The sequence below is a fragment of the Aquarana catesbeiana genome, linkage group LG09, assembly GCF_042186555.1.
Source record: "Aquarana catesbeiana isolate 2022-GZ linkage group LG09, ASM4218655v1, whole genome shotgun sequence".
Classification (NCBI taxonomy): Eukaryota; Metazoa; Chordata; class Amphibia; order Anura; family Ranidae; genus Aquarana; species Aquarana catesbeiana.
The window spans coordinates 222,274,699-222,301,314 of record NC_133332.1 but is presented as its reverse complement, the minus strand read 5'-3'; the positions used below and the strand labels follow the sequence as shown (position 1 = coordinate 222,301,314).

Below are 26,616 nucleotides of genomic sequence, written 5' to 3'. Positions count from 1 at the left end.
TTTTGTGGTGGAAGTGGCTAAAGTATGACCAAGCTCTAGAATGATACTAGAGCCACCATATACATTACCATACCTATTTCCCACCATACTGTTCCATTTCTGCATTAACTAGGAAAGCATACAATTTGATTTTTGAGTATAGCCTCACATATTATTGGATAGCTAACAATATAGAGGTACCATCATCCAAGCTGACATAGAAAAAAAAAAGGGGGAGGTGGGGATGTGAGGGCTGTTGCTGAGGCTGACCAGTGCACATAACCACCTCAGGGAATTAAATGGACTATCTCGGTACTTTATGCATTCACAAAGTATTTACCGATATATAAAATTCAGATTTTATTCAGTATTCTCCTTCCTCCTGAAGAAGCGGTTGTACCTTGAAACCGGTAGAGGAATTTCTCTATCCCTCTCTAACAGAAATATTACGGGGAAACCTGTTAATAGCTAGTTATATGTGATGTATACATGTATTTTTAAGAACATTTTTGTATGTTTTATGTTTTTTGTATGTTATTACTGAATAAAATCTGAATTTTATATAATTACTTTGTGATTGCATCAAGTACAGAGATAGTCCATTTAATTCCCCAATGTGGTTATGTGCACTGGTCAGCCTCAGCAACTGCCCTCACATCCCCACCTCCCCCCTTTTTTCTATAGGAAAGCACACAAGTGTTCACAAAATACAGTTTGCTTCTATGTGTAGTTTTTTTTTTAATATACATACACAGAATCAATTATTTAAGCCTTCATAAGAGGGATGCAAGCGACTATTACAATATAACTTTAAAGGGTCCTGTACTGCTACTTGTGTGCAGAGAGGAGGTGGGCATGCACAGCTATTATACAGGCAAACCTCTCCTTAAAGAAGGATGAATCATTGGTCTATTGCTGAACTCGAAGGGATGTACTCTGATCTGCTATGTAAAGATTTTTAACTACAATCCATATGATAAAGTGACCTTTGACACTGTAGATTACATTTTTTGTATATTCATTGTTCAGATAATCCTATGCAAATGATACAAGAGCCAACATATACATTACCATACCCGTTTCCCACCATACTGTTCCATTTCTGTATTAACCAGGAAAGCACACAACTGATCACAAAATACAGTTTGCTCTTAGGTGTAGTTGGCTTTCTGCACTTAATTTTTTGAAAAATGGTACAAAAGAAAATGATTCTTCTATCGCAGATATTCTATATTAGCGCCACAAAATACAAACTGCTTTATGTACGGGTGTTAGTTAACATTCACAAATGTTTCATAAGTTGCCAAAAGATGCTTGGGCTTTCTTATTGATAAAGTAGACCAAAAGGCTAAAATAAATGCCAGTCATGTGACCAAATGCCAGAATGTTAGTCATGTGATCTGTGTGGGCTTGATTTACAGATAGAGCTGGCCAATCAGCAATTCTGCTTGAGTTCTTCCATGGCAGACAGAAGGCAACCAATGCCCTGGCATTGTGTCACATGACTAGAGGAAGCAAAGATCTCCCAGGAAGAGTTTGCAAATGCTGCTACTGTATACATTATACCAGTAGGATAAATAAAATAAGTTGTAATTCACTTTAGACTGCAGGTCTACTTTAAATGTGCAATATAAATATGTTGATTAGGGTACCTGTGAGAAAATGTACACACACTGGTGAATGTTACACATTAATATTATACAGTTAATGCTAAGGAAGCTCCAGTCGTGACAACAATATCTAGTATGTTCTCATGTCGGCCTTTTGGTGTTTCTTTGCCATAGAAGTCCGTTTACTAAAGTGTAAAACTCAGTTCTGGGCACGTCATATCTGGATGTGTTTGCTGTGGGGTTGGATTACAGTTTCTATTGTCAAGTACACCATTTGCTGTCACAGGCAGGTCTTTAGAGCTCACGAGACCAATGTCTGTTGTTGGTTGTTTGATTACACTCTAGCAGAAAAAGAAACAAAAAAAAAACAGCTAGTTTTCTTATTACCAAATTTAACTGGGGTTCTCCTTAAAGTGTAGTTCCACCATTACAGTCACATTTGAGAAACCCCTACCATATTTTATATGTTCCCATTCACTAAGCATACTTAAAATGTTACAAAAAATTCTATATTACAAAAAACATTTATTTAGTAGTTTTTTCGGAGCTTATGCACAAGACTTTATAGAAAGCTTCAATTGTAAGAAATGGATGACAGATGTGAAGGTAAGGGGCAAAGCAAGGGACATTTTTTTTTTTCCTTTTAAATAGGGATGCACCCATACCATTTTTTTTTTACAATCAGTACAATTACCGATTTTTTTTTTTTTTTTTTTTAGTACTCGCCGCTACCAACCGCAAAGGTTTTGTTTTAACTTCAGCTGTCAGCAATGGTACAAACATTGAAAAGTTATTTACAAATGAAATAAATAGATTATTTTTTTAATGTAGCGCTTTTTCACTGTGAAATGTGTAAATATATGTGTAAAAATATTCACTAACAAAACAAAAAAGTTTTAATTGTTTATCGTTTATAAAATAGACGTGAACAAAAAGGAAAAAAAGCAGAAAAATAATTTAAATGGAGGAGACTAGGGAGTTCAATAAGGCTGATTAGAGTAAATTAAGGGTTATTAAGGGGTTAAACAGAGGAACATTTGTTCATCCTTTTGATTTGCAGATGAAGAAACAGAAATATACAATAAGAAACAATGTTTCTTTTTATTTTAGTGTTTCAGGGCTGAGCAATGTTGTTAACATTGCCAGCTGCTTTTTTTTTTTTTTTTGACAGCTCCAATTACCGGACTTCTTTAACACGGGGGAGACCCACTGACAGCTCAAAGAGCCGAGCCTGAAAGTATTGGTTTCAGGTATCGGTGCATTTGCACGAGTACCGATACTTGTGCAAATACTCGGTATCGGCGCAACCCTACTTTTAAGTGTAATAACATACAATGTACCACTGAAGCCTTGAGTTTTTTTTTTAAACCCTTTGTTAAATCAGGGTTCACATCCAGTTTACAAGTAATAATGGGATCTTTCAGCACAGTACAAGCAGGATTCATTAACTCCCCTCTTTAAGAATAAAGCTTGCATAAGAGAATATGTACAACAGGCTTTTACAAAGCATTTTCAGAGCTTTCAGCAAGCTTTAAGGCCTGGTTCACACCTAAGCATGTTTAGTGCGTTTTCAGTTTTGCCTCCAAACTCACTTCACAAAAAACAGATTTACACTATTGTCAGTGGCAGGGAGACTTTATGATCGAAGCTGCCCAATTATTTAAATCTGCCTGACTGCTCCTGTTTAACATTTCTTAGCTGTGCAACAGAATTGATAAATGTACCCCTGTGAATATTTAAAAAGTGAAGCCTAAGGACTGCTTTAGGCCGGCCATACACGGTTTGAATCTAGGCTGGTTCAGCGGGAACTGGAAAAGATTCTAACGATTAATGGGCAGGTTGAATGTACCAAGTTGATTGATCAATAAACTTGGGTACAACCAGCCTGCCAGATTCACTTGCGATTATTCACTAGCAATAATCAGTCTTCTACCAGCAGGGATGGGTTCTCCCGCCAGGAGAAGCCAATTGCTTGGCAGAAGGTATTCCCCTGTCAACCTGTGTTGATGGGGGCATCGTGCAAATTTCTTTCCTGCAACCCGCAGGAAAGAAATTTGCATCATCTATGGCAGGGATATGCAATTAGTGGACCTCCAGCTATTGCAGAACTACAAGTCCCATGAGGCACAGCAAGACTCTGACAGCCACAAGCATGACACCCAGAGGCAGAGGCATGATGGGACTTGTAGTTTTGTAACAGCTGGAGGTCCGCTAATTGCATATCCCTGATCTATGGCCTGCCTTAGTCCTGTTTTAGCTCTACTTTAATCCTATTTTGCATATTTGTCTGCATCCCTTTAGAAGCGATTAACCATTTCAGCTCCAGAAGGTTTTACCCCCTTCAGGACGTGGCCATTTTTTTCTATTTAGCATTGCGTGGTGATGCAACACTATACAAATGAAATTTATATGTTTTGTTTTTTTTTTTTTATACACAAACCGCTTTCTTTTGGTGGTATTTGATCAGCACTGGGTTTCTTTTTATATATAAAAACATTCTTTTTTTACTTTGCTATAAAACATATCTAATAAAAAAACGAATATCTTCATAAACTTAGGCCAAAATGTATTCTGTCTTTGGTAAACAAAATCCCAATAAGTGTATATTGACTGTTTGTGTGAAAGTTATAGTATCTACAAACGATGGTGTGTGTGTGTGTGTGTGTGTGTGTGTGTGTGTATATATATATATATATATATATATATATATACATATATACATATATATACACACATACATACAACTTTTTTTATACTACTAATGGCTGTGATCAGCAAATTATAGTAAGACCATGATAGTGCGGCGGTTAATCTGACACTAATACAGTGATCAGTGCTAATACTATAAGGAGAGGGGGGCGTCTGAGTATATATCAATAACAATTTATTATAAAAACAATATCCACTCACATGGAAGAAAGTAAAGTTGAGTTCAGGCACATTTCTGGGCTGATGCGGTGGGACCACAGGTTGCAGTGAGTCCGCAGCTCATCAAAACATCGGTTCGGATGGCGTAGAACTGCAAGTCACAACAAGTCCTCTAGGTACTGGCCAGGTGTAGCACTTAAAAGCTTAGAGAGAGTGTGTGATGGCTTAGTAATATGCAGTCCACTCAGTGGGGGTAGAATCCGGAAGGAATGGGGACAATGCAGCGCCAGAGAGCCTGTATCAAGCCGAGCTGCAGCTTTGTTTACCCATCTGGCGTCCACAATGGTGGGAAGCGGCCGATCGGTGAAAAATCCAGAACAAGGCTTGGAAGGCAAACAGTGCACCGCCGGGCAGTGACGTCACTAACATGCGACGCCTATCAGAGCCAGCGTGCTATGGATGTTGGGATAGCCGCACTCCTTTTTCAAGCATAACAGCGAAGAGTGCAATTGCAGTATTTATATTATGAGACAAGGGGTGGGGATAGAGAAAATATATGCAACAAGGGGACTGATTGGTGGAAACAGCAATACATAATTACAGCAGCGGACAGAAAAACACACTAAAAATGTAACATACCATAATTAATGAGCAAAGAGAAATTGACTATTAGGTAATTAATGCGAAAAAACATTATTTAAAAGGGTAGAATTTCATCTGGAGCAGATCTCATATCATACAATATATATATAAAATGGTAGGTTACATTTTTAGTGTGTTTTTCTGTCCATTGCTGTAATTATGTATTGCTGTTTCCACCAATCAGTTCCCTTGTTGCATATATTTTCTCTATCCCCGCCCCTTGTCTCATAATATAAGTACTGCAATTGGACTCCTCACTGTTATGCTTGAAAAAGGAGCTTGGCTATCCCAACATTCATAGCATGCTGGCTCTGAAACGCGTTGCATGTTAGTGACGTCACTGCCTGGCGGTGCACCGTTTGCCTTCCAAGCCTTGTTCTGGATTTTTCACCGAGCGACCACTTCCCACCATTGTGGACGCCAGATGGGTAAACGAAGCTGCAGCTCGGCTTGATACAGGAGGCTCTGGCGCTGCATTGTCCCCATTCCTTCCAGATTCTACCCCCACTGAGTGGACTGTTTATTACCAAGCCATCACACACTCTCTCTGAGCTTTTAAGTGCTACACCTGGCCAGTACCTAGAGGACTTCTTGTAACTTGCAGTTCTACGCCATCCGAACCCATGTTTTGATGTGCTGCGGACTCACTGCAACCTGTGGTCCCACCTCATCAGCCCAGAAATGTGCCTGAACTCAACTTTACTTTCTTCCATGCGAGTGGATATTGTTTTTATAATAAATTGTTATTGATATATACTCAGGCGTTCCTCTCCTTGTCTTTCTCCTAGTTTTACTGGAATTTGCTTCATGTCTCTGTGGTGGCAGCCCTGATAGACTCACCTACTTTCTCCCCCACATTCGCTGTCGGACTATTATGGACTACAGCTTGTCATTTTGAGGTATCTGAGCATTGCGCCTTTTTACTTGTCTAATACTATACATTATCACTGTACTAATGATACTGGCTGGAAAGGGTTAACTATGTGCCTAACAACTGTCATGTGTGCTGCTTTTATTAGTAGATGTGGCTGATTATTCTCACTACTTTGCAGTACCCCTGCTCCATGTGTTATTCGTACACTGGGCTCCGTACTGTGATGCACTGAGCTGATCAGCAGGTCCCAGCCATAAATCATGGGCCAGGACCTGTTACCTGACTTGTGCTGTACCAAATGACAGCACAGATGGGGTGACAGGCACACGCACCCTACCCTGAAATGCCATATCACGCACATGTACGTGATCCAGCGCAGAGCGGCAACCCCATTGTCATCTATGTGCATGGGGTGTTCCACAAGAGGTTGATTTTTTTTTTGGGAGTATTTAATCAATAATTACCTTTTTATTCCCAGTGGATGCCTAAAACCTGCCTTGTATCTTAGTGCAGAGCTCTTTGCCCAAGCAGGAAATTACATTTCTGGGGCCATTCTTTACACCAAGTGTGTACAAAATGCTTTCAGGTTGCCATATTACATTGAATTTTACAGAGGGTTACAAAGGCTGCAGTGTGAAAAGGAAAGGCCTTTTTAATAACATTAAGTGGAGTTATCCTTTAAATTCGTGTTGCGAGTTGGGCCTTACACTTTAGCGGAAAGTGACAAAGCAAAGTAGAAATATAAAAGACTCAATAATACTGTTAAATCTCATCTATTAGGTCTTATGGCACAGCTGATACTGTATTTCTCCTAGTTTTCTCTCAGACCGTAGATACGTGTTCCGACATGCATTTTAGTCCTTCCCACGTATGGCAGAAGATAGGTGAGGTTAGTCAGCACTGCGTCAGTAATAAAAACTCAGACCATATAGAAAGGAAAAACTGGTAATAAATACAAATTGTTTTATTTTACAATTGAACAGTTAAATGTTTAGTACAAGAATAAAAACAAACATAAAAAAAGGACATGCAGAGCAGGAGTGAGGGAGGGGGAAGGACAGCGTCACTTAGGGAGGAGCTTGTCACATGATGGGAATATTAGTGGATATCAGGCAGAAAGAGGCATTTGTGCAAGGAAAATAATAATAATTAAAAAGGCTTCCCTGTACCCAAACACACCACCATTCAGAGCCCCCCCCCCAACCATAGCAACCAACTTTTACCAGTGGTTTCCCAATCTTTTCCTAGCTGCAATACAATATGCAACTCAAAGAAAGTTACTAACAAAACTAAACTAATTCAGTACAAAAACATGGGTGCTGCCACCGCTTTTATTTATTTTTATGTGTGGACTCTGCAGTTGCCATCATTCCTGCTAGCAAGTCACTAAACCAGGACCAGCATACAGCCAGTGATGTAAGGGCTGGGGGTATCTATTATGCACCTACAGGTTCTAGGACAGCGACTCATTATGTGTTTAAGCAAGGATGAGAATATCAGCAGTGGCAGCATTCCCTTTAAATGTAAACAAGCCATGCTAAGAAAAGAAAGGAAGAAAAAAAAAAAAAAAAAAAGGCTTGATACTGACCAATCACAGTATGTGCATGCTTAATCCCATTAGCTAACCAGTGGTGATCACGACAGAGAAGGGTACCTGTCTTGGTGAGATCACTCAAGTGAAAGGTACAAAGCGTGCACACTGCAGCAGATGGTCCTTTTTTTATCTGCCAAAAAATAAATCTCAAGTTGACATAACAAGCTTGTAGTGGTTAAGCACATATGTAGACTGAACAACCAAACAACACATGCATAGGCTGAGTTACCAATGAACAGCTAGTGTGACCAAGACACACCATTGGACTCTCCTGGATTAATAAACAAGCAGACGAAATTAATAGAAACTCCACAAGAAATTCTCACCAGCCGATCAAAGGCCATGTACATTCTTACTCAACAATTAAAGTCTTGCCAATTTTAAATGTGTAAAATAATCAATGATATAACAACCCTTACCAGACAGAAAGCTACAGCAGCTGGTAGATGTTTCACTGTCCAATCACGTTTTTTTTTTTTTTTTTCCCCCTTCAAAAGTACTAGCAATCAATCACAACACTCCTTACAGTCCTCAACCACCAATCGGGTTTATATATATCTTTAAAAAAAAAAAAAAATTCAAGCTGTGTATACTGTCATACAATCATATCAATGGGGATAATCAAACCGAAACTGAAATTTCAGCTCTGGGAGAATGCTGGAGCATTTTATTACTCACCGGCTTCATTTATCCCTCAGGCTTAGTTCACACCATGGTGCAGAAATGGCAGTTATTCTGCAAGGGTTAAAAAACAAAACAAAAAAAAAAAAACACACACTCAAAACAATAGTTCTCTAGGTGCTCTGTTCATTTTTTTTCTTCACGTATGGTGTAAACGAGCCCTAAAGCAGGGGTAGGCAACCTCGGCCCTCCAGCTGTTTTGAAACTACAAGTCCCATAAGACATTGCAAGACCCTGACAATCACAGGCATTACTTGCAGAGGAATGATGGGACTTGTAGTTTCAAAACAGCTGGAGGGCCGAGGTTGCCTACCCCTGCCCCAAAGGAAAAGTTCACCTTTCATAACATGTTAGACCCATATTCAGGGTGTAACATGTTATGAATGCACTGACCCCGACGCAGCCGTGTAACTTATTCACAGTCCTCTGTGAATGGAAAACTACAATATCTGGCAACCTTTGCAGCTGTGGGCTTGCAGTTTTCGATGAACTACCCCGGCGCTGTGGTAGTTCATGGAGTCTTCCTGTCAGAATGTATCCGCTTCCTAATTACGAAGCACGAGCAAGCCGATACACCGACAGATCTGCATGGCACTAGTGATCTGCTAATCGCTGATGCAATGCTTTACAGGCTCCTGCAACAAAAATAAATGCACTCTTTTTGTGCAAAAAAAAAAAAAGTGCATTGATTTTTTTTAAAAGTGAATTTCTCCTTTAAACTAAGGGGCAGAGGTGTCTGCATTTGAGCTCCCAGCTCTAACTGCCATCTGTGGCCTCACCCTCGCTGTTGGCGTTTTCCTGGTGAAGGCAGAGTCGGGAGATCTCATAGTTGGCTAGACATGTAAAGGATCAGGGGGGGGGGGGTCAACAGCACCGACAGCTCAAATGAGTCTTCAGCAGCCTGACTCTTGGGGAAAGGGTATTTGACAATGTAACAAAAGATTTCTAAATGTAACACATTCAGCAGATATGCTGCATCAGGTGTTATAATACATTGTTGGTGGGGGTGTGATCAATAAAAGATGTGTACCCCAAGAATTATTTAGGCACTACTAGTAGGAAGGTCCCTGATTGGGAACTCTCTGTTAATATACAGGAATATACCAATTTAAGTACAGACAATTTGTAAAAAGGATTTCAAGTGGATCAGAAGTCTAGTCATAGTGGGGGCAGCCACTTTGCAAGCTGGTTCACCCCTTCGCCTATCAACTGGCCAGGAGAAAGCAACAGTGCTTAGTACCTTGGTCACTGACAGCCCAAACATCAGCCACCCCTAGCTGACTAGCGGTTCCCTTTAAAAAGGGCCAAGCCTTTTCACTCCTGAGAGAAAACAGTCAAATAGGAAAGATGTCCTAAAATGCAATGGTGCCATGACAGGCAAACTATTAAGAACATTTCATAACTTGCATCAAGCTGATGGATACTTTAGCTCAAAAGTTCAGGGCCTCTTTACAGGAATAACAAGTTCACACAGACACACGCACACTCATGAAGTCTTAGCTACAGTCTCACTCGCACACACGTATACAAATCATTTCAACACCAACAATCTATGTACAAATACGGAGATATTGAAAGTACCCAAATGCATATATACATGTGCATACTGGTATGTTGTATAATACACAGATTCATAGTCTATATCTTAGTATAGAAAGACCTGACACCAAATGGGAAACTAAAGAAGAAAGCCCAGACAGATGTCAGTATCCCAGCAGCAGAATTATAATACCAGTAAGGGGCATTAGAGCAACAGCCATGGTGAATTCCCCTCAGAGAGGCCTTGCTGTGTTGCTGTAAACACCATTCCAGAAGCCTCTCTCCATCTGGGTGTATAGCACCACCTTCTTTACACTTAACTATAAAGAAAAAGAAAAAAAGGGGACCGGGGAATGGGAGGATTGCAGGAGGGCAATAAGATATGGCAATTAATTCCTTCATTTGGTGAGCACTGACTTTGGTAAAAAGGCCTCCTTATGTGAGGAAGTCTGATTGACACTAGACGAGGCAGGATCGGGTGTCCTTGGTAGGCTGTATAAATATACTGCCCCTATGACCAGGCCAGCTCCCACTGCGAAAGGAAGGTCTATACTGAATCCAAACAGGTGGACAGAGGCTGCAGTGGAGACCACAATGGATAGCGATGTGGCGAAGCCTTTCAGGATGTTGTCAGCATATTTCACCACCACAGCTACTAGGAGACCTCCAAAGGCCTGGTTGAAAATGACACACCAGACTAGTGGTGTGTATCCAAAAAAGAAGCCACGTTCAGCTATAGCAGCTCCATTCTGCTGCCACATGGCCAAAAGTCCCAGAGCTGTGCCAAAGATGCCAAGTTGGATGTTACGCAGCCATACTGAAGCCGAGCTGCCTTTTAGGATGCGTTCAAAGTAAACTCCTGCAAAGCCAGAGGACAGGCAGGATACAGCTACAGCAATCAGGCCTACTACATAGTTCTGTCCAGTCACTGATATGGTTTCCTTTCCACCAGACTGCTCGGACTGCACGATGGCCACCCCAGCAAAGAGGATAACCAGGGACCCCCACTGGAGCCGTGACAAGCTTTTTCTCAGGAGGAGGACAGAAAACAGAGCTGTGGTCAAAATCTTCAGCTGATAAGTAACCTGTGAACAGAGAGACATGGTTGTGTGTGAGGAGGGGAAAGAGGATCACAATGAGAAAATACAGAAACCACATTTAGACAGCACTAGTGGGTAGCAATGGAACTCAGCATACTCGGATTAGAGGGATCCAGGAACTAGGGATGCACTGATGCGGATACCAAGTATTTGCGCGAGTATTGGTACTCCCCCAAATACTCCCGATACTTTATGGTGTGATTTAGGTCAATACAAAATGAATGAGCGCAAATCAAAATGCAAAGAGTTAAATGCGATTTGAACAGGAACAGGTGAGATTCCTGTCCAAAGCACATGTAATTTCCGTGTGTGTGTAGAAAGGGAAAAGCACCAGTTAGTGGGCAGTTTATTAAAAACATTGGAACTCACATTAAGTACAGTTCAAATGCAAAATCTACACAGGTCTCCTGGTCCCGCCAATGATAGAAAATCACAGCCGCTGGAAGTGCTCACAGGCGGTCTGCCCTATACCCAATGGGGTCCTGAAACCTCTGCTCCAGCGGCCGTGATTTGCCATCATTGGCGGGACTGAGACACCTATGCAGATTTTGCACTTGACCAGATATGTACTTAAAGAGGCGTTCCACCCTCCCCTTTAAAAATTAAAAGTCAGCAGCTACATATACTGTAGTTGCTGACTTAACATTAGGACACTTACCTGTCCTGGAGTCCAGCAATGTCGACACCGCAGCTGATGTTTACATAGACTGGTCGGGTGCTGCTGCCGCCATTGCTGGTAAGGGGACCCGGCAGTGTAGCCTTTCAGCTTCACGACCGGGTCCCTACTGCACTCTCTCGCTGGCCTGGCAGAAGGGGAGGGGGGAGGGAGCAGAAGGGGGACAATGCTGCTGACGTTCTTCTCCCGGAAGTGGGGACAGGGTAAAAACAGGTACCCGCTCCCCCCTCACCACCAAAAAGGTGACCGATGTGGCTCCAGGGGGATAAGCAGAAGTTCCTCTTTTGGGTGGCCTTCCCTTCCCTTAAAGGCCCAAAGTGTGACTGTGGTAGAAACATTAGGTTGCTAAACTCCTTTCAGTCCTGTGTGAGTTCTTCTATTCAATAAACATGGAACAAGGAAAGGGATAGGTGCTCTGTGGTGCCAAAGACTCAGGACAATTCTCACCTGAAACGTGGCTGCCGGAAGGTTCGATATCGCCACATACTGAAGGTTATTCTGTAATGTGTATATAAGTGAGGGCACTGCCAGCTTCAGCGTGTCCATATACTGAATAATGATGGCATCGTACAGATACACAACCAGTTCCTTGACATTGCCTGCAAAAAATATATATACAAAGAGCATTGCTATTCGTATCATTGCAATCATTACTTTTTGCACATACAGCATGCAAGCCATTTCGAAAGACTGAGAAGTTGCATAATAAAATCAGGAACAATAAAAGACGTAAAGGCAACCTGAAAAACAAAAATGTATACAAGCATAGCAACACTAAGTGGACCCGCAAATTAGTCACCTCACTTACCTGTAATGAAGGATGTCCTACACTGTGCGGGCCGCTGGATCCTGGAAAAATCTTCAGTACAGGGATGTCCTTGTCCTCTTCCTGTCCTTGCACTTTTGGCACTACAGTGGTTAACAGCTTTGAGTCTTCATGTAGAACAGCAGTGCAGATGTTCCAACAGGGACACTCCCTCCACTGAGAAAAGTTCTTTTATTGACTACACTGCTTGTAACATGCTCTATGAATGGGGGAGAGAATTCTGTGACTGCTCAGACCCTCCCCAATTCACAGATCAGGTTACAAATAATGTAAACAAGAACCTTTCCTCAATGGAGGAGGGAATGTGTCCCCATTGGACCATCTGTAGTACCGTTCTGCCTAAAGACCTAAATCTGTTAACCATTACAGCACTGGAAGTTCAGAGACTGGAAAAGGGCACGGCATCCATACAGTACATATATTTATTTAGGAACCAGCTGTCTGCACAACATGGGGCATACCTCATAACAGGTAAGCAATCTGACTAAAGCTGTAGTGATTTTTCTCTTTAAAGCTCAACTCCAGGCAAAAATGTTTTGTTTCCCCCACGGGTTAATGGCTGTTTTTTTTTCTAGGGGAAAGTAGATAAGTGGTATACCTCCCTGATCCTCCCAGCACAAGACTGGTCTAGGATCCCCGCAATCCAGTGGTCTTTAAAGCGGAAGTTCCAGTCATTTTTGTGTTTATTAAAAGTCAGCAGCTAAAAAAAAAGTGTAGCTGCTGACTTTTAACAGCACTCGCCTGTCCCGCGATCCAGCGGTGCACTCCCCAGTCATTTTCACCCTGTGCCCTCCCTCAACGGTGTCGGTGTTCTGTCAAAATAGTCAATTCATCAAGATCTCAAATTACGTCACTTTCGGTTACTGTAAACAATTAGCAGACCTCCAGCTGTTGCAGAACTACAAGTCCCATGAGGCATAGCAAGACTCACAGCCACAAGCATGACACCCAGAGGCAGAGGCATAATGAGACTTGTAGTTTTACAACAGCTGGAGGTCCGCTAATTGCATATCCCTGCTGTAAATCATCATTAATTGGAGATTTCAATAACTTGCAATTTTGACAACACCGGTAACCGTGTACACTCCGACGCTACACTTTTGACACAACTGCGGCTAACGAGGAAAAAGTTGTCGCCGCTGCGGAGGTGACCATTTTGTAGGTTAGTATCGGAGCGGACTAACAATATCTACTCATAATACTGTGTACCGGAGCGTATACGGTTGCCGATGCGCCAAAACAGCGAGTCGTCGAAATTTACTGACGGTTTACAGTAACCGGACATGACGTAATCAGAGATTTTGATGAATTGGCTATTTTGACAGTACACAGGCTTCTTCTTTACTATGGGCACCTGGCTGCGACAGCTTGTGGTTTCACAGCCGGGTGCCCGCTGCGGGGGAGTAGAGGAGAACTTCCACTTCCGACCACCTAAGGCGATGGAAGTGGGAGCGGATACCTGTCAAACTTAGGTACCCGCTCCCCAAAAGCTCAGTTTCACAAACAGGAGCTGGGGAGGAGGCCTTAAAGCGGAACTTCCACTTTTGGGTGGAGCTTCGCTTTAATAGTGGACTGTTCCTGATGTCATCACGCCCAGAGCAGGCTCCATAGACCAGGAACACGTTGGACTGCCGTTATCCAGAGGATCGGGTGAGTATAAGCTTTCTGCTGACCCCTAGACAAAAACGAGCAGATGACCCATGCAGTGCAGGCATAACCCCACTGCATGGGAGAAAAATTTGGCCCAAAGTTGGGCTTTAAAGTGTTTGTTAACCCCCCCCCCCCCAAAAAATAAATAAAGATCCTGCTCCTTTAAAGCATGTTATACAGCACAGTGCTTGTGCTGTGTCATTTGCACCCTTGTATCACCTGTAATACCTGGCTGATCCTGCTAGTTTCTACCTTCCCCACCTGTACGCGGACCCCTGATATATCAGGGCTCCTGGGCCTTAACACCATTGTCAGTGTACATGTCTCAGTCATCCGCAGCCCTCCTCTTTGTCCTCTCCCCTCTCTGCCTGTTAGCTCCGTGTCTGCGCCGCCCCCTCCCGCTGCTCAAATTACTGTTTCTTTTTAATATAATCCTGTTTTTTAATGTAATGGCCCCCTGTGACTGTGCTTTATAAAAATAATGCTGTATATACCTTGTTTACAGAGCGCTGATCTGCGCTCATTGACCCGCCTCTCTTGGCACTACAGATGCAGCGGTCGGGGCCACCTCTCTCCTGTCCTCCTGACTGTCAGCGGGGGATCCCCAGCCCCGCCCACTGCATCTGTCGGGCGGAGAGAGGAGGTAGGCGGCGGGTCAATGAGCGCAGGTCAGCGCTCTGTAAAAAAGGTATATACAGCATTATTTTTATAAAGAACAGTCACAGGGGAACATTACATTAAAAAACAGAGAGGATTATGTAAAGATACATTGGTGGGTTAACAACCACTTTAAGCTGAATTTCAGCTTTGAACACTTGACAATCTGCTTCTATTATATAATGGTTAAAAAAAAAGCCAGTTATGTCTGACAGCATTGCAAATGATAATGGTGATAATAGATCTGCAAGTGGACAAAGTACGGTGTATACTGTAATCAACGTTAAAGAGGCGCTATCATCAAGAAACACTTTTCAGGCTGCTACATAAAAAAAAAAAAAAAAAAAGTATTTATAATAAGCCTATATATATAGCAATTCATCATGTATTTTGCCAATAAAAGCAAAGAACTGAGGGACAGCACTCAAAATAAAACAAAGAACTTCACAAGAAAGTCTGAAGCTTGTGATAAAAACTATAATATAGAAAAGGGACCTTTGAAAAGTTTTGCTTTCAGACCTTTTTCTGGCCCCATCTTATACAGCAGTATAGGTGTCCATGACGCTCACTTAGCAGGTTAAGCCTCACTTCTAGATGAAATTACCTATCAGGCACAATCCCACTAGCAAGCAAAAGGGATGTTACAATAAGAGCCCTATCAGTGGATAGTAGGGTGGGTTGGGCTAAACACTGAAGGTGGTGCTCATCTCCAAAGTCTCAGAAGTCAACACCTCAGATAAACAGAAGAGGGTTAGGAAAAGAACAGCAATCACCTTGTAGGAACTTCATTAAGAAAAACTTTAAAGCCCCCTAGGCGACAACCTTGTCAGGTCTACTGCCTGGATCTGTTTAGCTCAGCATGCAAAACACAAGAGTATGACAAATTTGAGGTAAATAGAAATGGATTATGGCACATCCGGTCAGATGTTAACCAATAACTTCCCTCCAAAGATTTCCAGAACAATCACACAATGTACCTCTTTTCTGGGCCAACATGAGGATCAGGCAAGTGATGCCCTTCAGAACTTCTGCCATGACCACTGCAGTAGTAGAGAAGAAGCGATCCCCAGGCAGGGTGCGGGCATATCGGATGCTGAGGATGAGGGAAGCATTCTGCACCACCAACACAGCCAGGCTCAGGTACTTGAGGCGACGATTCACCCCTGCAAAAAAAAAAAAAAAAAAAAAAGAAGAAGAGCCAATAAAAGGTTACTAAATTAAAACAAAATAAATCAGCAAAACAACATAACTGAAGTTCTGAACATAAAGTGAACGATTTTATGTTACTGAAAGTGGTTCTAAAGCTAAAACATTTTTTACCTTAATGCATTCCCTGCATGAAAATAAAAAAGGTTTTAGGCCTTGTTGTGCCCCCCTCCCCTCTAAACGCTTACCCAAGCTGCACACTGTGTGTCTCAATAGATGCACACAGCCTGGCTGGGGATCGAGCCTGCACAAGTGCTCCCATAGCAAGCAGTGTGCTTTGGGATCACTCAACGAAGAGAAGGAGTCTGCAGCACTGGTGGAGGACCCCAGAAAAGTAGGTCCAGGGCCGCTCTGTGCAACACCGTTGGGGGGGGGGGAATAAGTCTTTAGAACCGCTTGAATTTTACCATGCAGCCCATTGACCCATGCAGGAACATAATGCCAAGATCAAAAATGACACACCATGCAGTCTGGAGGTAGCAATAACATTCATATTTAAATTAACAGCCCAAGCTGTCCAGCAAGGGGGCAATTAGAGGGTTGAGACAAACCATTTATTACTACTTACTCTGTCAGTGGTAAACTACAAAAACTATGTGAAATCCAAGTAAATATGAACACCAGCTGGTAAACAAATACTGGTATCAGCTAACATAGAACTGCTGAAATGCAACAGTGTATTACTCAAAATGAACACAAGATGGCAGTGATGATCCAATGGCCACTGTATAAAACTTCATAAAGTGCAATAGTGAAATAAAAGGTCCAGTGCAAGTACACAAAGTATGAAGTGACTAAATCCACACAGTCTAAGAAATCACAAAGTGCTTGATAGATATGTAAAGTGCAATAATGGTGTTCTCTGGATTCAAGAAAAAAATAAAACGCGATTGTCCAAATCTATATCATGCAAATAAAGCAGGTGTTGTGGGTATCTCTTCTTTCCATACAGTGGCACCTTTAACGGGGGTGGCCTCTTACCTTGCGGGGGGGGTTCTCCTTGTATAAATCCAGCAAATCCAGAGTGGCTGATATACTCCGCTTCCACATACACCTCGGACGGGGTAAAAGAGAAGGGGTAGGAAAGCCCAAATAGTGTAGTATATCTTGTAAAAATACAGTAAAAGGTAACACACATTTGTTTGTAGTAAAGCAAGTAAAAACTCCACGAGTGCAAAACTCGTCACCAGCGTCACTTCCGGCTGTGCCTGTCAGCCAATCCCGACGCGTATCGTCAGGAGTCATGTGACTTTTTACTTTATTTACTTTAGTTAACTTTTTACTACAAACAAGTGCCGTCCAAGGTGTATGTGGAAGCAGAGTATATCAACTACTACCATTTGCTGGATTTACAAGAACACCCACCCCTACCCAAAAGGAGAAAGAACCCGCAGAAGAAACCAGACCATTGCTACATTTTCATGCCGTTACATTACATCCGTAAGGCAAGAGGCCACCCCTGTTAGAGGGGTCACTGCATGGAAAGAGATACCCACCACACCTGCTTTATTCGCATGATATAGGATTGGGACAATCACATTTTATTTTTTTTTATTGAATCCAGAGAACACCATTATTGCACTTTACATATCTGTCAAGAACTTTGTGATTTCATAGACTGTGTGGATTTAGTCACTTCATACTTTGTGTACTTGCACTGGACCTTTTATTTCACTATTGCACTTTAAGAAGTTTTATACAGTGGCCATTGGATCTTCCCTGCCACCTTGTGTTCATTTTGAGTAATACACTGTTGCATTTCAGAAGTTATACGTTAGCTGATACCAGTGTTTGTTTGCCAGCTGGTGTTCATATTTACTTGGATTTCACATAGTTTTTGTAGTTTATTACTGAGTTTTCAACAGCGCAGCACCATTTACAGCATATCACATTATTGGTGGTGTAATGGTGTGGGAGATATTTTCTTGCCCCACTTTGGGCCCTATAGTACCAATTGAGCATCATTTAAACACCACGGCCTACCTGAGTATTGTTGCTGACCATGTCCATCCCTTTATGATATGAAGATGTGTACCCATCTTCTGATTTCTACTTCCAGCAGGATAATGCACCATGTCACAAAGCTCAAATCATCTCACCACTGGTTTCTTGAACATGACAATGAGATCACTGTACTCCAATGGCCTCCACAGTCACCAGATCTCAATCCAACAGAGCACCTTTGGGATGTGGTGGAACGGGAGATTCGCATCATGGATGTGCAGCCGACAAATCTGCAGCAACTGCGTGATGCCATCATGTCAATATGGACCAAAATCTCTGAGAAATGTTTCCAACACCTTGAATCTATGCCATGAAGAATTAAAAGGGTTGTAAACCCTCAAGGTTTTTCACCCTAATGCATTCTATGCATTAAGGTGAAAAACCTTCTGTCGTGCAGCAGCCCCCCAGAGCCCCCTCTTTTACTTACCTGAACCCAATTGTTCCAGCACAGCAGCCTCAGCTGCTGTCTCGGGTCCTCATTGGATAGATTGATAGCAGCACAGTCATTGGCTCCCACTGCTGTCAATCAAATCCAGTGACATGGGAGCCGGAGCCGAGCCCTGCTGTCTGTCAATGGACGCAGCAGCAGGACTCGGGAGTGCGCCGGCACAGGTGCCCCTATGGAAAGCGGCTCTCCGTGGGGGCACTCGAGAAGAGGAGGAGACAGGAGCGCCGCTGAGGGACACCAGAAGAGGAGGATCGGGGCCGCTCTGTGCAAAACCCTTGCACAGAGGAGTTAAGTATGACATGTTTGTTATTTAAAATAAAAAAAAAACGAACCTTTACAATCCCTTTAAGGCAGTTCTGAAGGCAAAAGGGAATCCAACCCGGTACTAGCAAGGTGTACCTAATAAAGTGGCCGGTGAGTGTACATTCCCACTGATTGTGCTCCATGACCCAGTTATTATAAAAACTCCATATTTAAATGCCTTTATCTGACTATCAGAAGACTAGGACAAGCCAGTCTGACTGGTCTGTACCAGTACAAAATGCCACGTCTACCCTCATCTACTTCCTGCGCATTGTAAATTTGATTTAAGGTGTCCCAGTTGAGTAAGCAGCTGTAGAAAATAAAGGACCTTTATTGCAATCTCTCACACTATTCAAAAAGCTGTCCAGAGCTGGCAGCTCAGTACACAACTCTATGGCCAGACATTGCAGAGAAATATTCAAAACACGTTTTTAAAATGTTATATTTCATATACCATCAATTCAAGCACTATCAGATTCGATCTATATGTTCCCCAAGACAGTGAACGGATGCAGGTCCACAAAACTCTAAGGATGGAAATTACTTGCACTAAATAAATGAATAATAAAAGATGACTAGAAAAGAGCTGACAGTGAAAATAGTAATGTTTCCTCGTCAGCAATGACAGTGTTAACTATAGAAAAGAATTCTGCATTACTGGTGAACAATTTCTGCATAAAACAAGTACATTGAAAAATGAGAACACAAGAACGACGTGCGTTAAATCTTATTCAACTCACAGACCATACACACCCAAAATACCTGCATTGAATAGGAACCTGTAATGATTAACAACGCCTTCACATATCAATGTCCTATGTACAGTCCATGGAGTGCAGAATACAAAGGTGTACACTGTACGTGTCTGGAACTCTCCCAGCGAGGGGCAGAAGGACCCAAACACTGGAGGCCTTGTGACTGACAGACGCCTGCAACACAGGCCTATTCATACAGTACAGAGTGGGCATCAATGGGTTACTAATCTTTAATACATCCGATCTCTCCTACTGAGAATGTATAGACATTTCATCTTGCTACATTTGGCACCCAGTGACCATCTCTTCACATATCACTGCAGGTAGCCTTTAGCATAAGTGTCCTCAGAGATATCTTGTCACCTGCATTTACCCTGAACTAGAGACTTGCCTAGGTCTCAATAGTGTTACCCAAATTCCTATAATTATGTCATAATAAGCCTAGAGACCAATGTCTTATACAAGTAACTACTCTGCATCTACACTAGACCATCAGATATTTGCAAAACGCCCTCTGACCCAGCTTCTAAACCCAATGCAGGGCTCTATAGATGAAGATATTTTTGTAATATGACTGTACAACGTCCTTTAAATGTATCTACATCTCTGTAATGGGAAGGTCTACCTGACTAAACACTAATAGTAGGATTATTTAGGCATGCCCTCTCACTACATAGTTTTTGTCAAATCTAAAGAAATTGTAGCCACTCAGGGTATGCGTTATGCAAACCCCCGTGTTTGTGAAGATTTATTTTGATCAGTCATTAGCAACTTTTTACCACAAAGGCGGCCCTGAAAAATACATTCATGTCTCAGGGAACCCTGATAATTATTACTATATCTGCAGAGTACATTAGTGTGAGCAGTAAGATGAGATAGAAGAAGACATAAGAGAATAAGGAATGTGGCCTTCTTAGAGTATGTGACACCCAGGGCTGCTCTATACAGTGACGAAAAAAAAGTATTTGATCCCCTGCTGATTTTGTACATTTGCCCACTGACAAAGAAATAATCAGTCTATAATTTTAATGGTAGGTTTATTTTTATTTGAACAGTGAGAAACAGAATAACAAATATATACAGAAAAACGCATTTCAAAAAAGTTATAAATTGAAATGCATTTTAATGAGTGAAATAAGTATTTGATCCCCTATCAATCAAGATTTCTGGCTCCCAGGTGTCTTCTATACAGGTTACAAGCGGAGATTAAAAGCACTCTCCTAAGTGCTCCTAATCTCAGCTTGTTACCTGTATAAAAAAAAAAAAAAAAAAAGACACCTGTCCACAGAAGCAATCAGATTCCAATCTCTCCACCATGGCCAAGACCAAAGATTGTAGATCTACACAAGGCTGGAATGGGCTACAAGACCATCGCCAAGCAGCTTGGTGAGAGGATGACAACAGTTGGTGTGATTATTCACAAATGAAAGAAACACAAAATAACTGTCAATCTCCCTCAGTCTGGGGCTCCATGCAAGATCTCACCTCCTGGAGTTTCAATGATCATGAGAACGGTGAGGAATCAGCCCAAAACTACATGAGAGAATCTTGTCAATGATCTCAAGGCAGCTGGGACCATAGTCACTAAGAAAACAATTGGTAACACACTATGCCATGAAGGATTGAAATCCTGCAGCACCTGCAATGGTCCCCCTGCTCAAGAAAGGACATGTACAGGCCCGTCTGAATCATTCAGATGTTCATTAGCAAACTTCAGAGGAGAACTGAGTGAAAGTGTTGTGGTCAGATGAGTCCAAAACCGAGCTCTTTGGCATCAACTCAACTTGCCGTTTTTGGAGGAGAAGGAATGCAGTCTATGACCCCAAGAACACCATCCCCACCGTCAAACATGGAGGTGGAAACATTACATTTTGGGGTGTTTTTCTGCTAAAGGTACAGACAGGACAACTTCACTGCATCAAAGGGGTGATGGACGGAGCCATGTACCCTTAAATCTTGGGTGAGAACCTCCTGCCCTCAGCCAGGGCATTGAAAATGAGTCATGGGTGGGTATTCCAGCATGACAATGACCCAAAACACACGGCCAAGGCAAGAAAGGAGTGACTAAAGAAGCAGCACATTAAGGTCCTGGAGTGACCTAGCCAGTCTCATGGAAAATATGTGGAGGGAACTGAAGGTTCGAGTTAAAATCCCTCATGAGATGTTGCCAACTACAAGAAATGTCTGACCTCTGTGATTGCCAACAAGCATTTTACCACCAAGTACTAAGTCATGTTTTGCGAAGGGGTCAAATACTTATTTCACTCATTAAATGGAAATCAATTTAGAACTTTCTTCTGGATATTATTGTTGTTATTCTGTCTCTCACTGTTAAAATTAACCTACCATTACAATTATAGACTTATCTTTTTTTGTCAGTGGGCAAACGTACAAAATCAGCAGGGGATCAAATACTTTTTTCCCCCCCTCACTGTACAACAATTTGTTGAAGAGAAAATAATGAAGAAGAATAAAAAGAGGACTAGAAGTGCTGACATTCTCTTGCATTGGTGGTCAGTGTCATCCCCCCTTACACTGGTGATCAGTAGGAAGAAAGACCCCTACAGATAGCTAGAAGGATCATTGGTGTCTGTGGTTATTTATCTGAGAGGCCGATGTTGCTCTTTGCTCAAGTATCCCCTAGCAACCTCCGGAGGAATCCTGGTTAAAGCGGGGGTCCACCTACATCGACCTAAAAAAAAAATATATATATATTAAAAGCCAGCAGCTACAAATACTGCAGCTGCTGACTTTTAATACATGGCCACTTACCTGTCCCAGGGTCCAGCGATGTCGGCAGCCGACGCCGATAAACCGCTCGATTCTTGGCAGCTGCCGCCGCCATCCTAAGTGAGGGAATCAGGAAGTGAAGCGTTGCGGCTTCACTTCCCGGTTCCCTACTGCGCATGCGCGAGTCGCGCTGCGCATCGTAACTGGTCCCCGCTCTCTCCTGGGAGCTGTGTGTTTCCCAGGAGACAGCACTGAGGGACAGGAAGAGGCATAGACTCCCGTGGGAGTCTATGCCAGAAGTGGATGCAAATACCTGTCTTAGACAAGTATCTGCACCCCCCTCCCCCCTGAAAGGTGCCAAATGTGACACCGGAGGGGGGGGGGGGTTCCGAAAAGCGGAAGTTCCATTTTTGTGTGGAACTCCGCTTTAAGAAATGTTTCTTCACATGCTCTAGTTGCCTCCAGCAGACACAAAGGTGTGTCTGTAAGACTGTGGCAGAGACCACAGATTAATAGCTCTACTAATGAAGATAAATATTTCAATGGAGAAATGTACTCTCTGTCAAGAATCACTGTCCTATCAGTACTTTATCTAAACATGGTAAACAAAAGAACAAAGAAATCGGTCATTTACCAATCATTACAGTCTGTGGTGCGAGTCCTCAACAACCAATGTCTCCCACACAAACATATTTGGCATGAACCATTTACAAATACTGCTAGGTTTCAGGAATATCCTCTCCTTCTACTCTGCTTGTCCACATCAGTTCATATTAAAGTTGGCCATACACAGCTTGAATTTTGGCTGAATTGGTCGAAGTGTAACCCATGGGCAGCAAATGGGCACAATTTGGCTTGACAATCTTTGGTTGAAAAATGGAAGGAATCAGGCAGAAAACTGTCAGATGAACACCGACTACAGCCAATCAGATGCAGCTGCTGTAAGTTTTCAGCAATAGCGCTGCAGCTGCCAGTGGGCTGAATGAAGAAAAATAAACAGATTCCTACATCCATAAAAACGAGGTGGATGGCAAAAATCTCCCCACTGGGACAATGTATTCTAATAGCAGGACTCTCCGTGGTCAGAATATGCAGCTGCTGATCGACAAAAGTTTTCCAGCAGGCCTGTTCAATACAAGTCAACCCATCGATTAACTTCTATGAAACTGGAACAGCCACACATGAATCAAAATTCAACTTGTACCTGCAGAAGTGGATGAATTTGTCTTTGTCAATGGCCAGCATTACTCCGGACTTCTATTGAATCTTCCTGCTGAGTACCCAGCATCAGAGTCCAGTGTAAAGACCCTACCCAGTAATATGTGAACCAGAGGAGCCCATTGCCAGCATACGTACCAAAGTAATTCCCCATCCACCCCCACCCCCCCTCCAACCTACAGTCCTAGATGTGGCAACAGCATCATTCACACCTGCAGCACCACCCATGAACTACAACTCCCAGCATCAGCCTCCCATTTATGCCCACATCACCATACCCCAGTGATCAGAGTCACTGCAGAGTGACACTGCAAAGAAACACAGGAAGGCACAAACGCCTAGCACATTTTATTTAGTAAAAATTGCCAAACATTCAAACATGAAAAGATACATTGAACCTTAAATCCAGCTCAGGCGGTGCCCAAATCACTGTGGTTGGACATCTGACGTGTTTCAGGTGACAAGCCCCTTTCCTCGGGTATGTTTTTGGCAATTTTTAATAAACAAAATATGGTGGTGGTAATGTACTCTGCGTTTGCACTCTCCTGTGTTTCTTTACAGTGTTGCTTGGAGTTTCCCCGCTTGAGGAGGGCAGCATCGATCTAGGCCAGAGATCTCCAAACTACAGCTCTCCAGTTGTTGCAGAACTGCACGCCCTATGAGGCATTGTAAAATTCTGGCATTCAGAGACATGACTAGGCATGATGGGAATTGTGTTCCTAAACAACTGGAGGGCCATAGTTTGGAGACCCCTGATCTAGGCACCATGCATACACCATCGGATGATGAACGGAATGAGCACTGAGGTTTTGTTGCATTCTTGAACTTTTAAAAGTGATACTAAAAGGTTAATTTTTCAAACTAAAAAAAGAAGTTCCTCACCTGCTCTGAGCAAAAATATTGCACAGAGCTTTTTTTTTTTTACCTCCTTTTCTGGAAGTCCCCTGCTGGCGATGTCTGCTTCTCCCTGCTACGGGTGCCTCCTTAGCAAGCTGGAAGCTATGGGGGCACCCATGTGCATTCACTGACACACACACACAGCGGTGGTAAGCCATGCCCCTGCTTCTTCCTCACAGATGTTTGACTGACAGCAGCGGGAGCCTATGGCTTACACAGCTCTCAGTGCCCCAGTGAGACCAAGAAGTGAGAGGAGCAGTGATGCAGCTGGAACAGCACTGGATTGGTGAAAGCAGTCAAGTAAGTGTTTATAATGGGGGGGGATAAAACATTTAGAGGGGCATTTTTACCTTAATACAGAGAATGCATAACAGTAAAAGAAATGTTGGACTTTAGAACCCTTCCTAATGGCAGATCCTGCAATAGAACAGATATACTATACTCAACCCCCCCCGTGTCCTGGGTAACCTACATCCTTCAGTCCAGCACTGCAGCCTCTGTCTTCAACATTCCTCACTTTCAGAAGTGTGATATGTCTGCGTCCCCCGCTGTGTATCCATTCTCTGACCTCTACATCACTGCTGAGCCCAGTAGTGACAGAGGATGGAACAATGGTGGGGGACACAGACATACGACAGTCCCAGAAGTATGGGACGCAGTGCTGGAAAGGAGGGGAGGGAGAAGACACCGGCTCAGGATAGAAGAGGATACTGGATTCTATATTCCAGGATGTGCCACATTTTAGGAAGACCTGACAGGTAGGGTTGCCACCTCATCCCTTTAAAACCGAACACATTAATTACACAGGTTGTGTGGCTGATTAATGTGATAATTAAACTTACTTGGTGTCTTATCTGAATTAAAATTATCCTCAGAACCTGTGTAATTAATATGTGTTTGGGTTTAAAAGGATGAGGTGGCAACTCTACTGACAGGGTCACTTTAGGACTGAGCAGTGCATGCCGATAGTGACGGACTTCTACTTTAGTTTTACCCATCACTATAAAATAAATAGAACATGTGGCTGGAGTGGAATCTGCATATAGTGGTGAGGGTCGTCTCACACACACCTAAATTAGTGGAGGTCAACTAAAATTCATGGAATATAAACTATAAGAGACAGCAGCCAGACACACAACTGGATTTAGTCAGACGCCGCGGAGGGGAAGGCCAGAGGCGCTCAGACGCCGCGGAGGGGAAGGCCAGAGGCGCTCAGACGCCGCGGAGGGGAAGGCCAGAGGCGCTCAGACGCCGCGGAGGGGAAGGCCAGAGGCGCTCAGACGCTGCGGAGGGTTGTCCCCCCCCCCCCCTACAGACGGGCACCAGGGGTCTAACCACTCACAAAGCTGAAACTGACATACAGATAAATAGGGAGCAGAGCGGTGCAGAGTCATTGGTGGAACCCCCATGAGCCCCAATAATCCACCTCTTCTGACAACATTATAAATCCTGACTAAGAGAAGGTGAGAGGAGGTCAGTCCCTCCAATTATCACACACCATCCCAGAGTACACCATGACACACACAGTGCAGCAATGACAGAACTACAACACTGAAGTACACACCGTAATCCTGCATACTGTACACAATAAATATACGGGGCTGGCAGGGAAGCTCTGCAAGGTGCTGAGGCACTACAAGTCCCAGAGTTCCCCCGCTGTCAGGTCGCCTTGTGGTTGCTCGGCCACTTACTGTCTCCAGAGCTTCTCCCTTGTGGACTCCCCGGCTCCTTCAGCTCCGTCTGCAGCTGCTTCATACTCCCCTCCTCGTCCCCAGTTCCCGCACCCGCCGCCATTTCTCCCGGCCCTGCTGCACTTCCGGGTCCGCCGTACCACGGCGACAGCGCCAGCTCACTTCCGGGCAGCGTCTCCTACGGCCAAGGAGGAGGGCGGGGCCCATTCCCATAGCAACCAAGGAACGGCTCCAGGCGACTTGCTTCCTGATCTGAGTCGCCGCCTTTGGCGTGTGTAGTCATGACAACGACCACACAGAAAAACCCAACTGAAAAGAACCAGTCACCTATATTGTGTTGTACATATTGTCCAGAATCATACCCTCCACACTCCTCTTCTGTACATACTGCTCACCATCATGCCCTCCACACTCCTCTCCTGCAGTGTTGCCAACCGCCAGTATTTTTACTGGCAGCCAGTAAATAAACAGGCAATTTTCTCCTGCCAGTAAATGCCAGTAAAAGGAAAAAGTTGCCAGTAGAAAATATGGCTGTGATGTTCGGCTCGGTCCAGAGCTGGCCGAGACCATCTGAGTCCCTGCTACAGTGTGTTTGGGCCGCTCTGGTGGAGGCGGTGCCCAAGCGTGTCGTGTGATGTCGTAGTGCAAGGGAGCCAAGCAGAGCGGCC

The 26,616-nt window shown here is 43.3% G+C and overlaps 1 protein-coding gene across 5 annotated transcripts in view; it reads right to left on the bottom strand.

Moving 5' to 3' along the window:
• Positions 1–26,137, bottom strand: part of SLC35A2 (solute carrier family 35 member A2) — a 33,448-nt gene extending 7,311 nt beyond the window's left edge. The window contains exons 1-5 of one of the 5 annotated variants that reach the window (XM_073599796.1): positions 25,949–26,137; positions 15,674–15,859; positions 12,011–12,162; positions 10,205–10,872; positions 1,793–1,930 (exon numbers count right to left, since the gene is read on the bottom strand). In XM_073599796.1, the coding sequence (XP_073455897.1) occupies positions 1,924–1,930; positions 10,205–10,872; positions 12,011–12,162; positions 15,674–15,859; positions 25,949–26,051 (1,116 nt within the window). In that variant the 5' untranslated portion in view covers positions 26,052–26,137 and the 3' untranslated portion in view covers positions 1,793–1,923. Of the gene's footprint in view, positions 1–1,792; positions 1,931–6,921; positions 8,430–8,561; positions 10,873–12,010; positions 12,163–15,673; positions 15,860–25,948 lie in introns of those variants that run through there. The other 4 variants (XR_012236050.1, XR_012236052.1, XR_012236051.1 and 1 more) reach the window with 4 other exon arrangements.
• Positions 26,138–26,616: the final 479 nt, after the last annotated feature.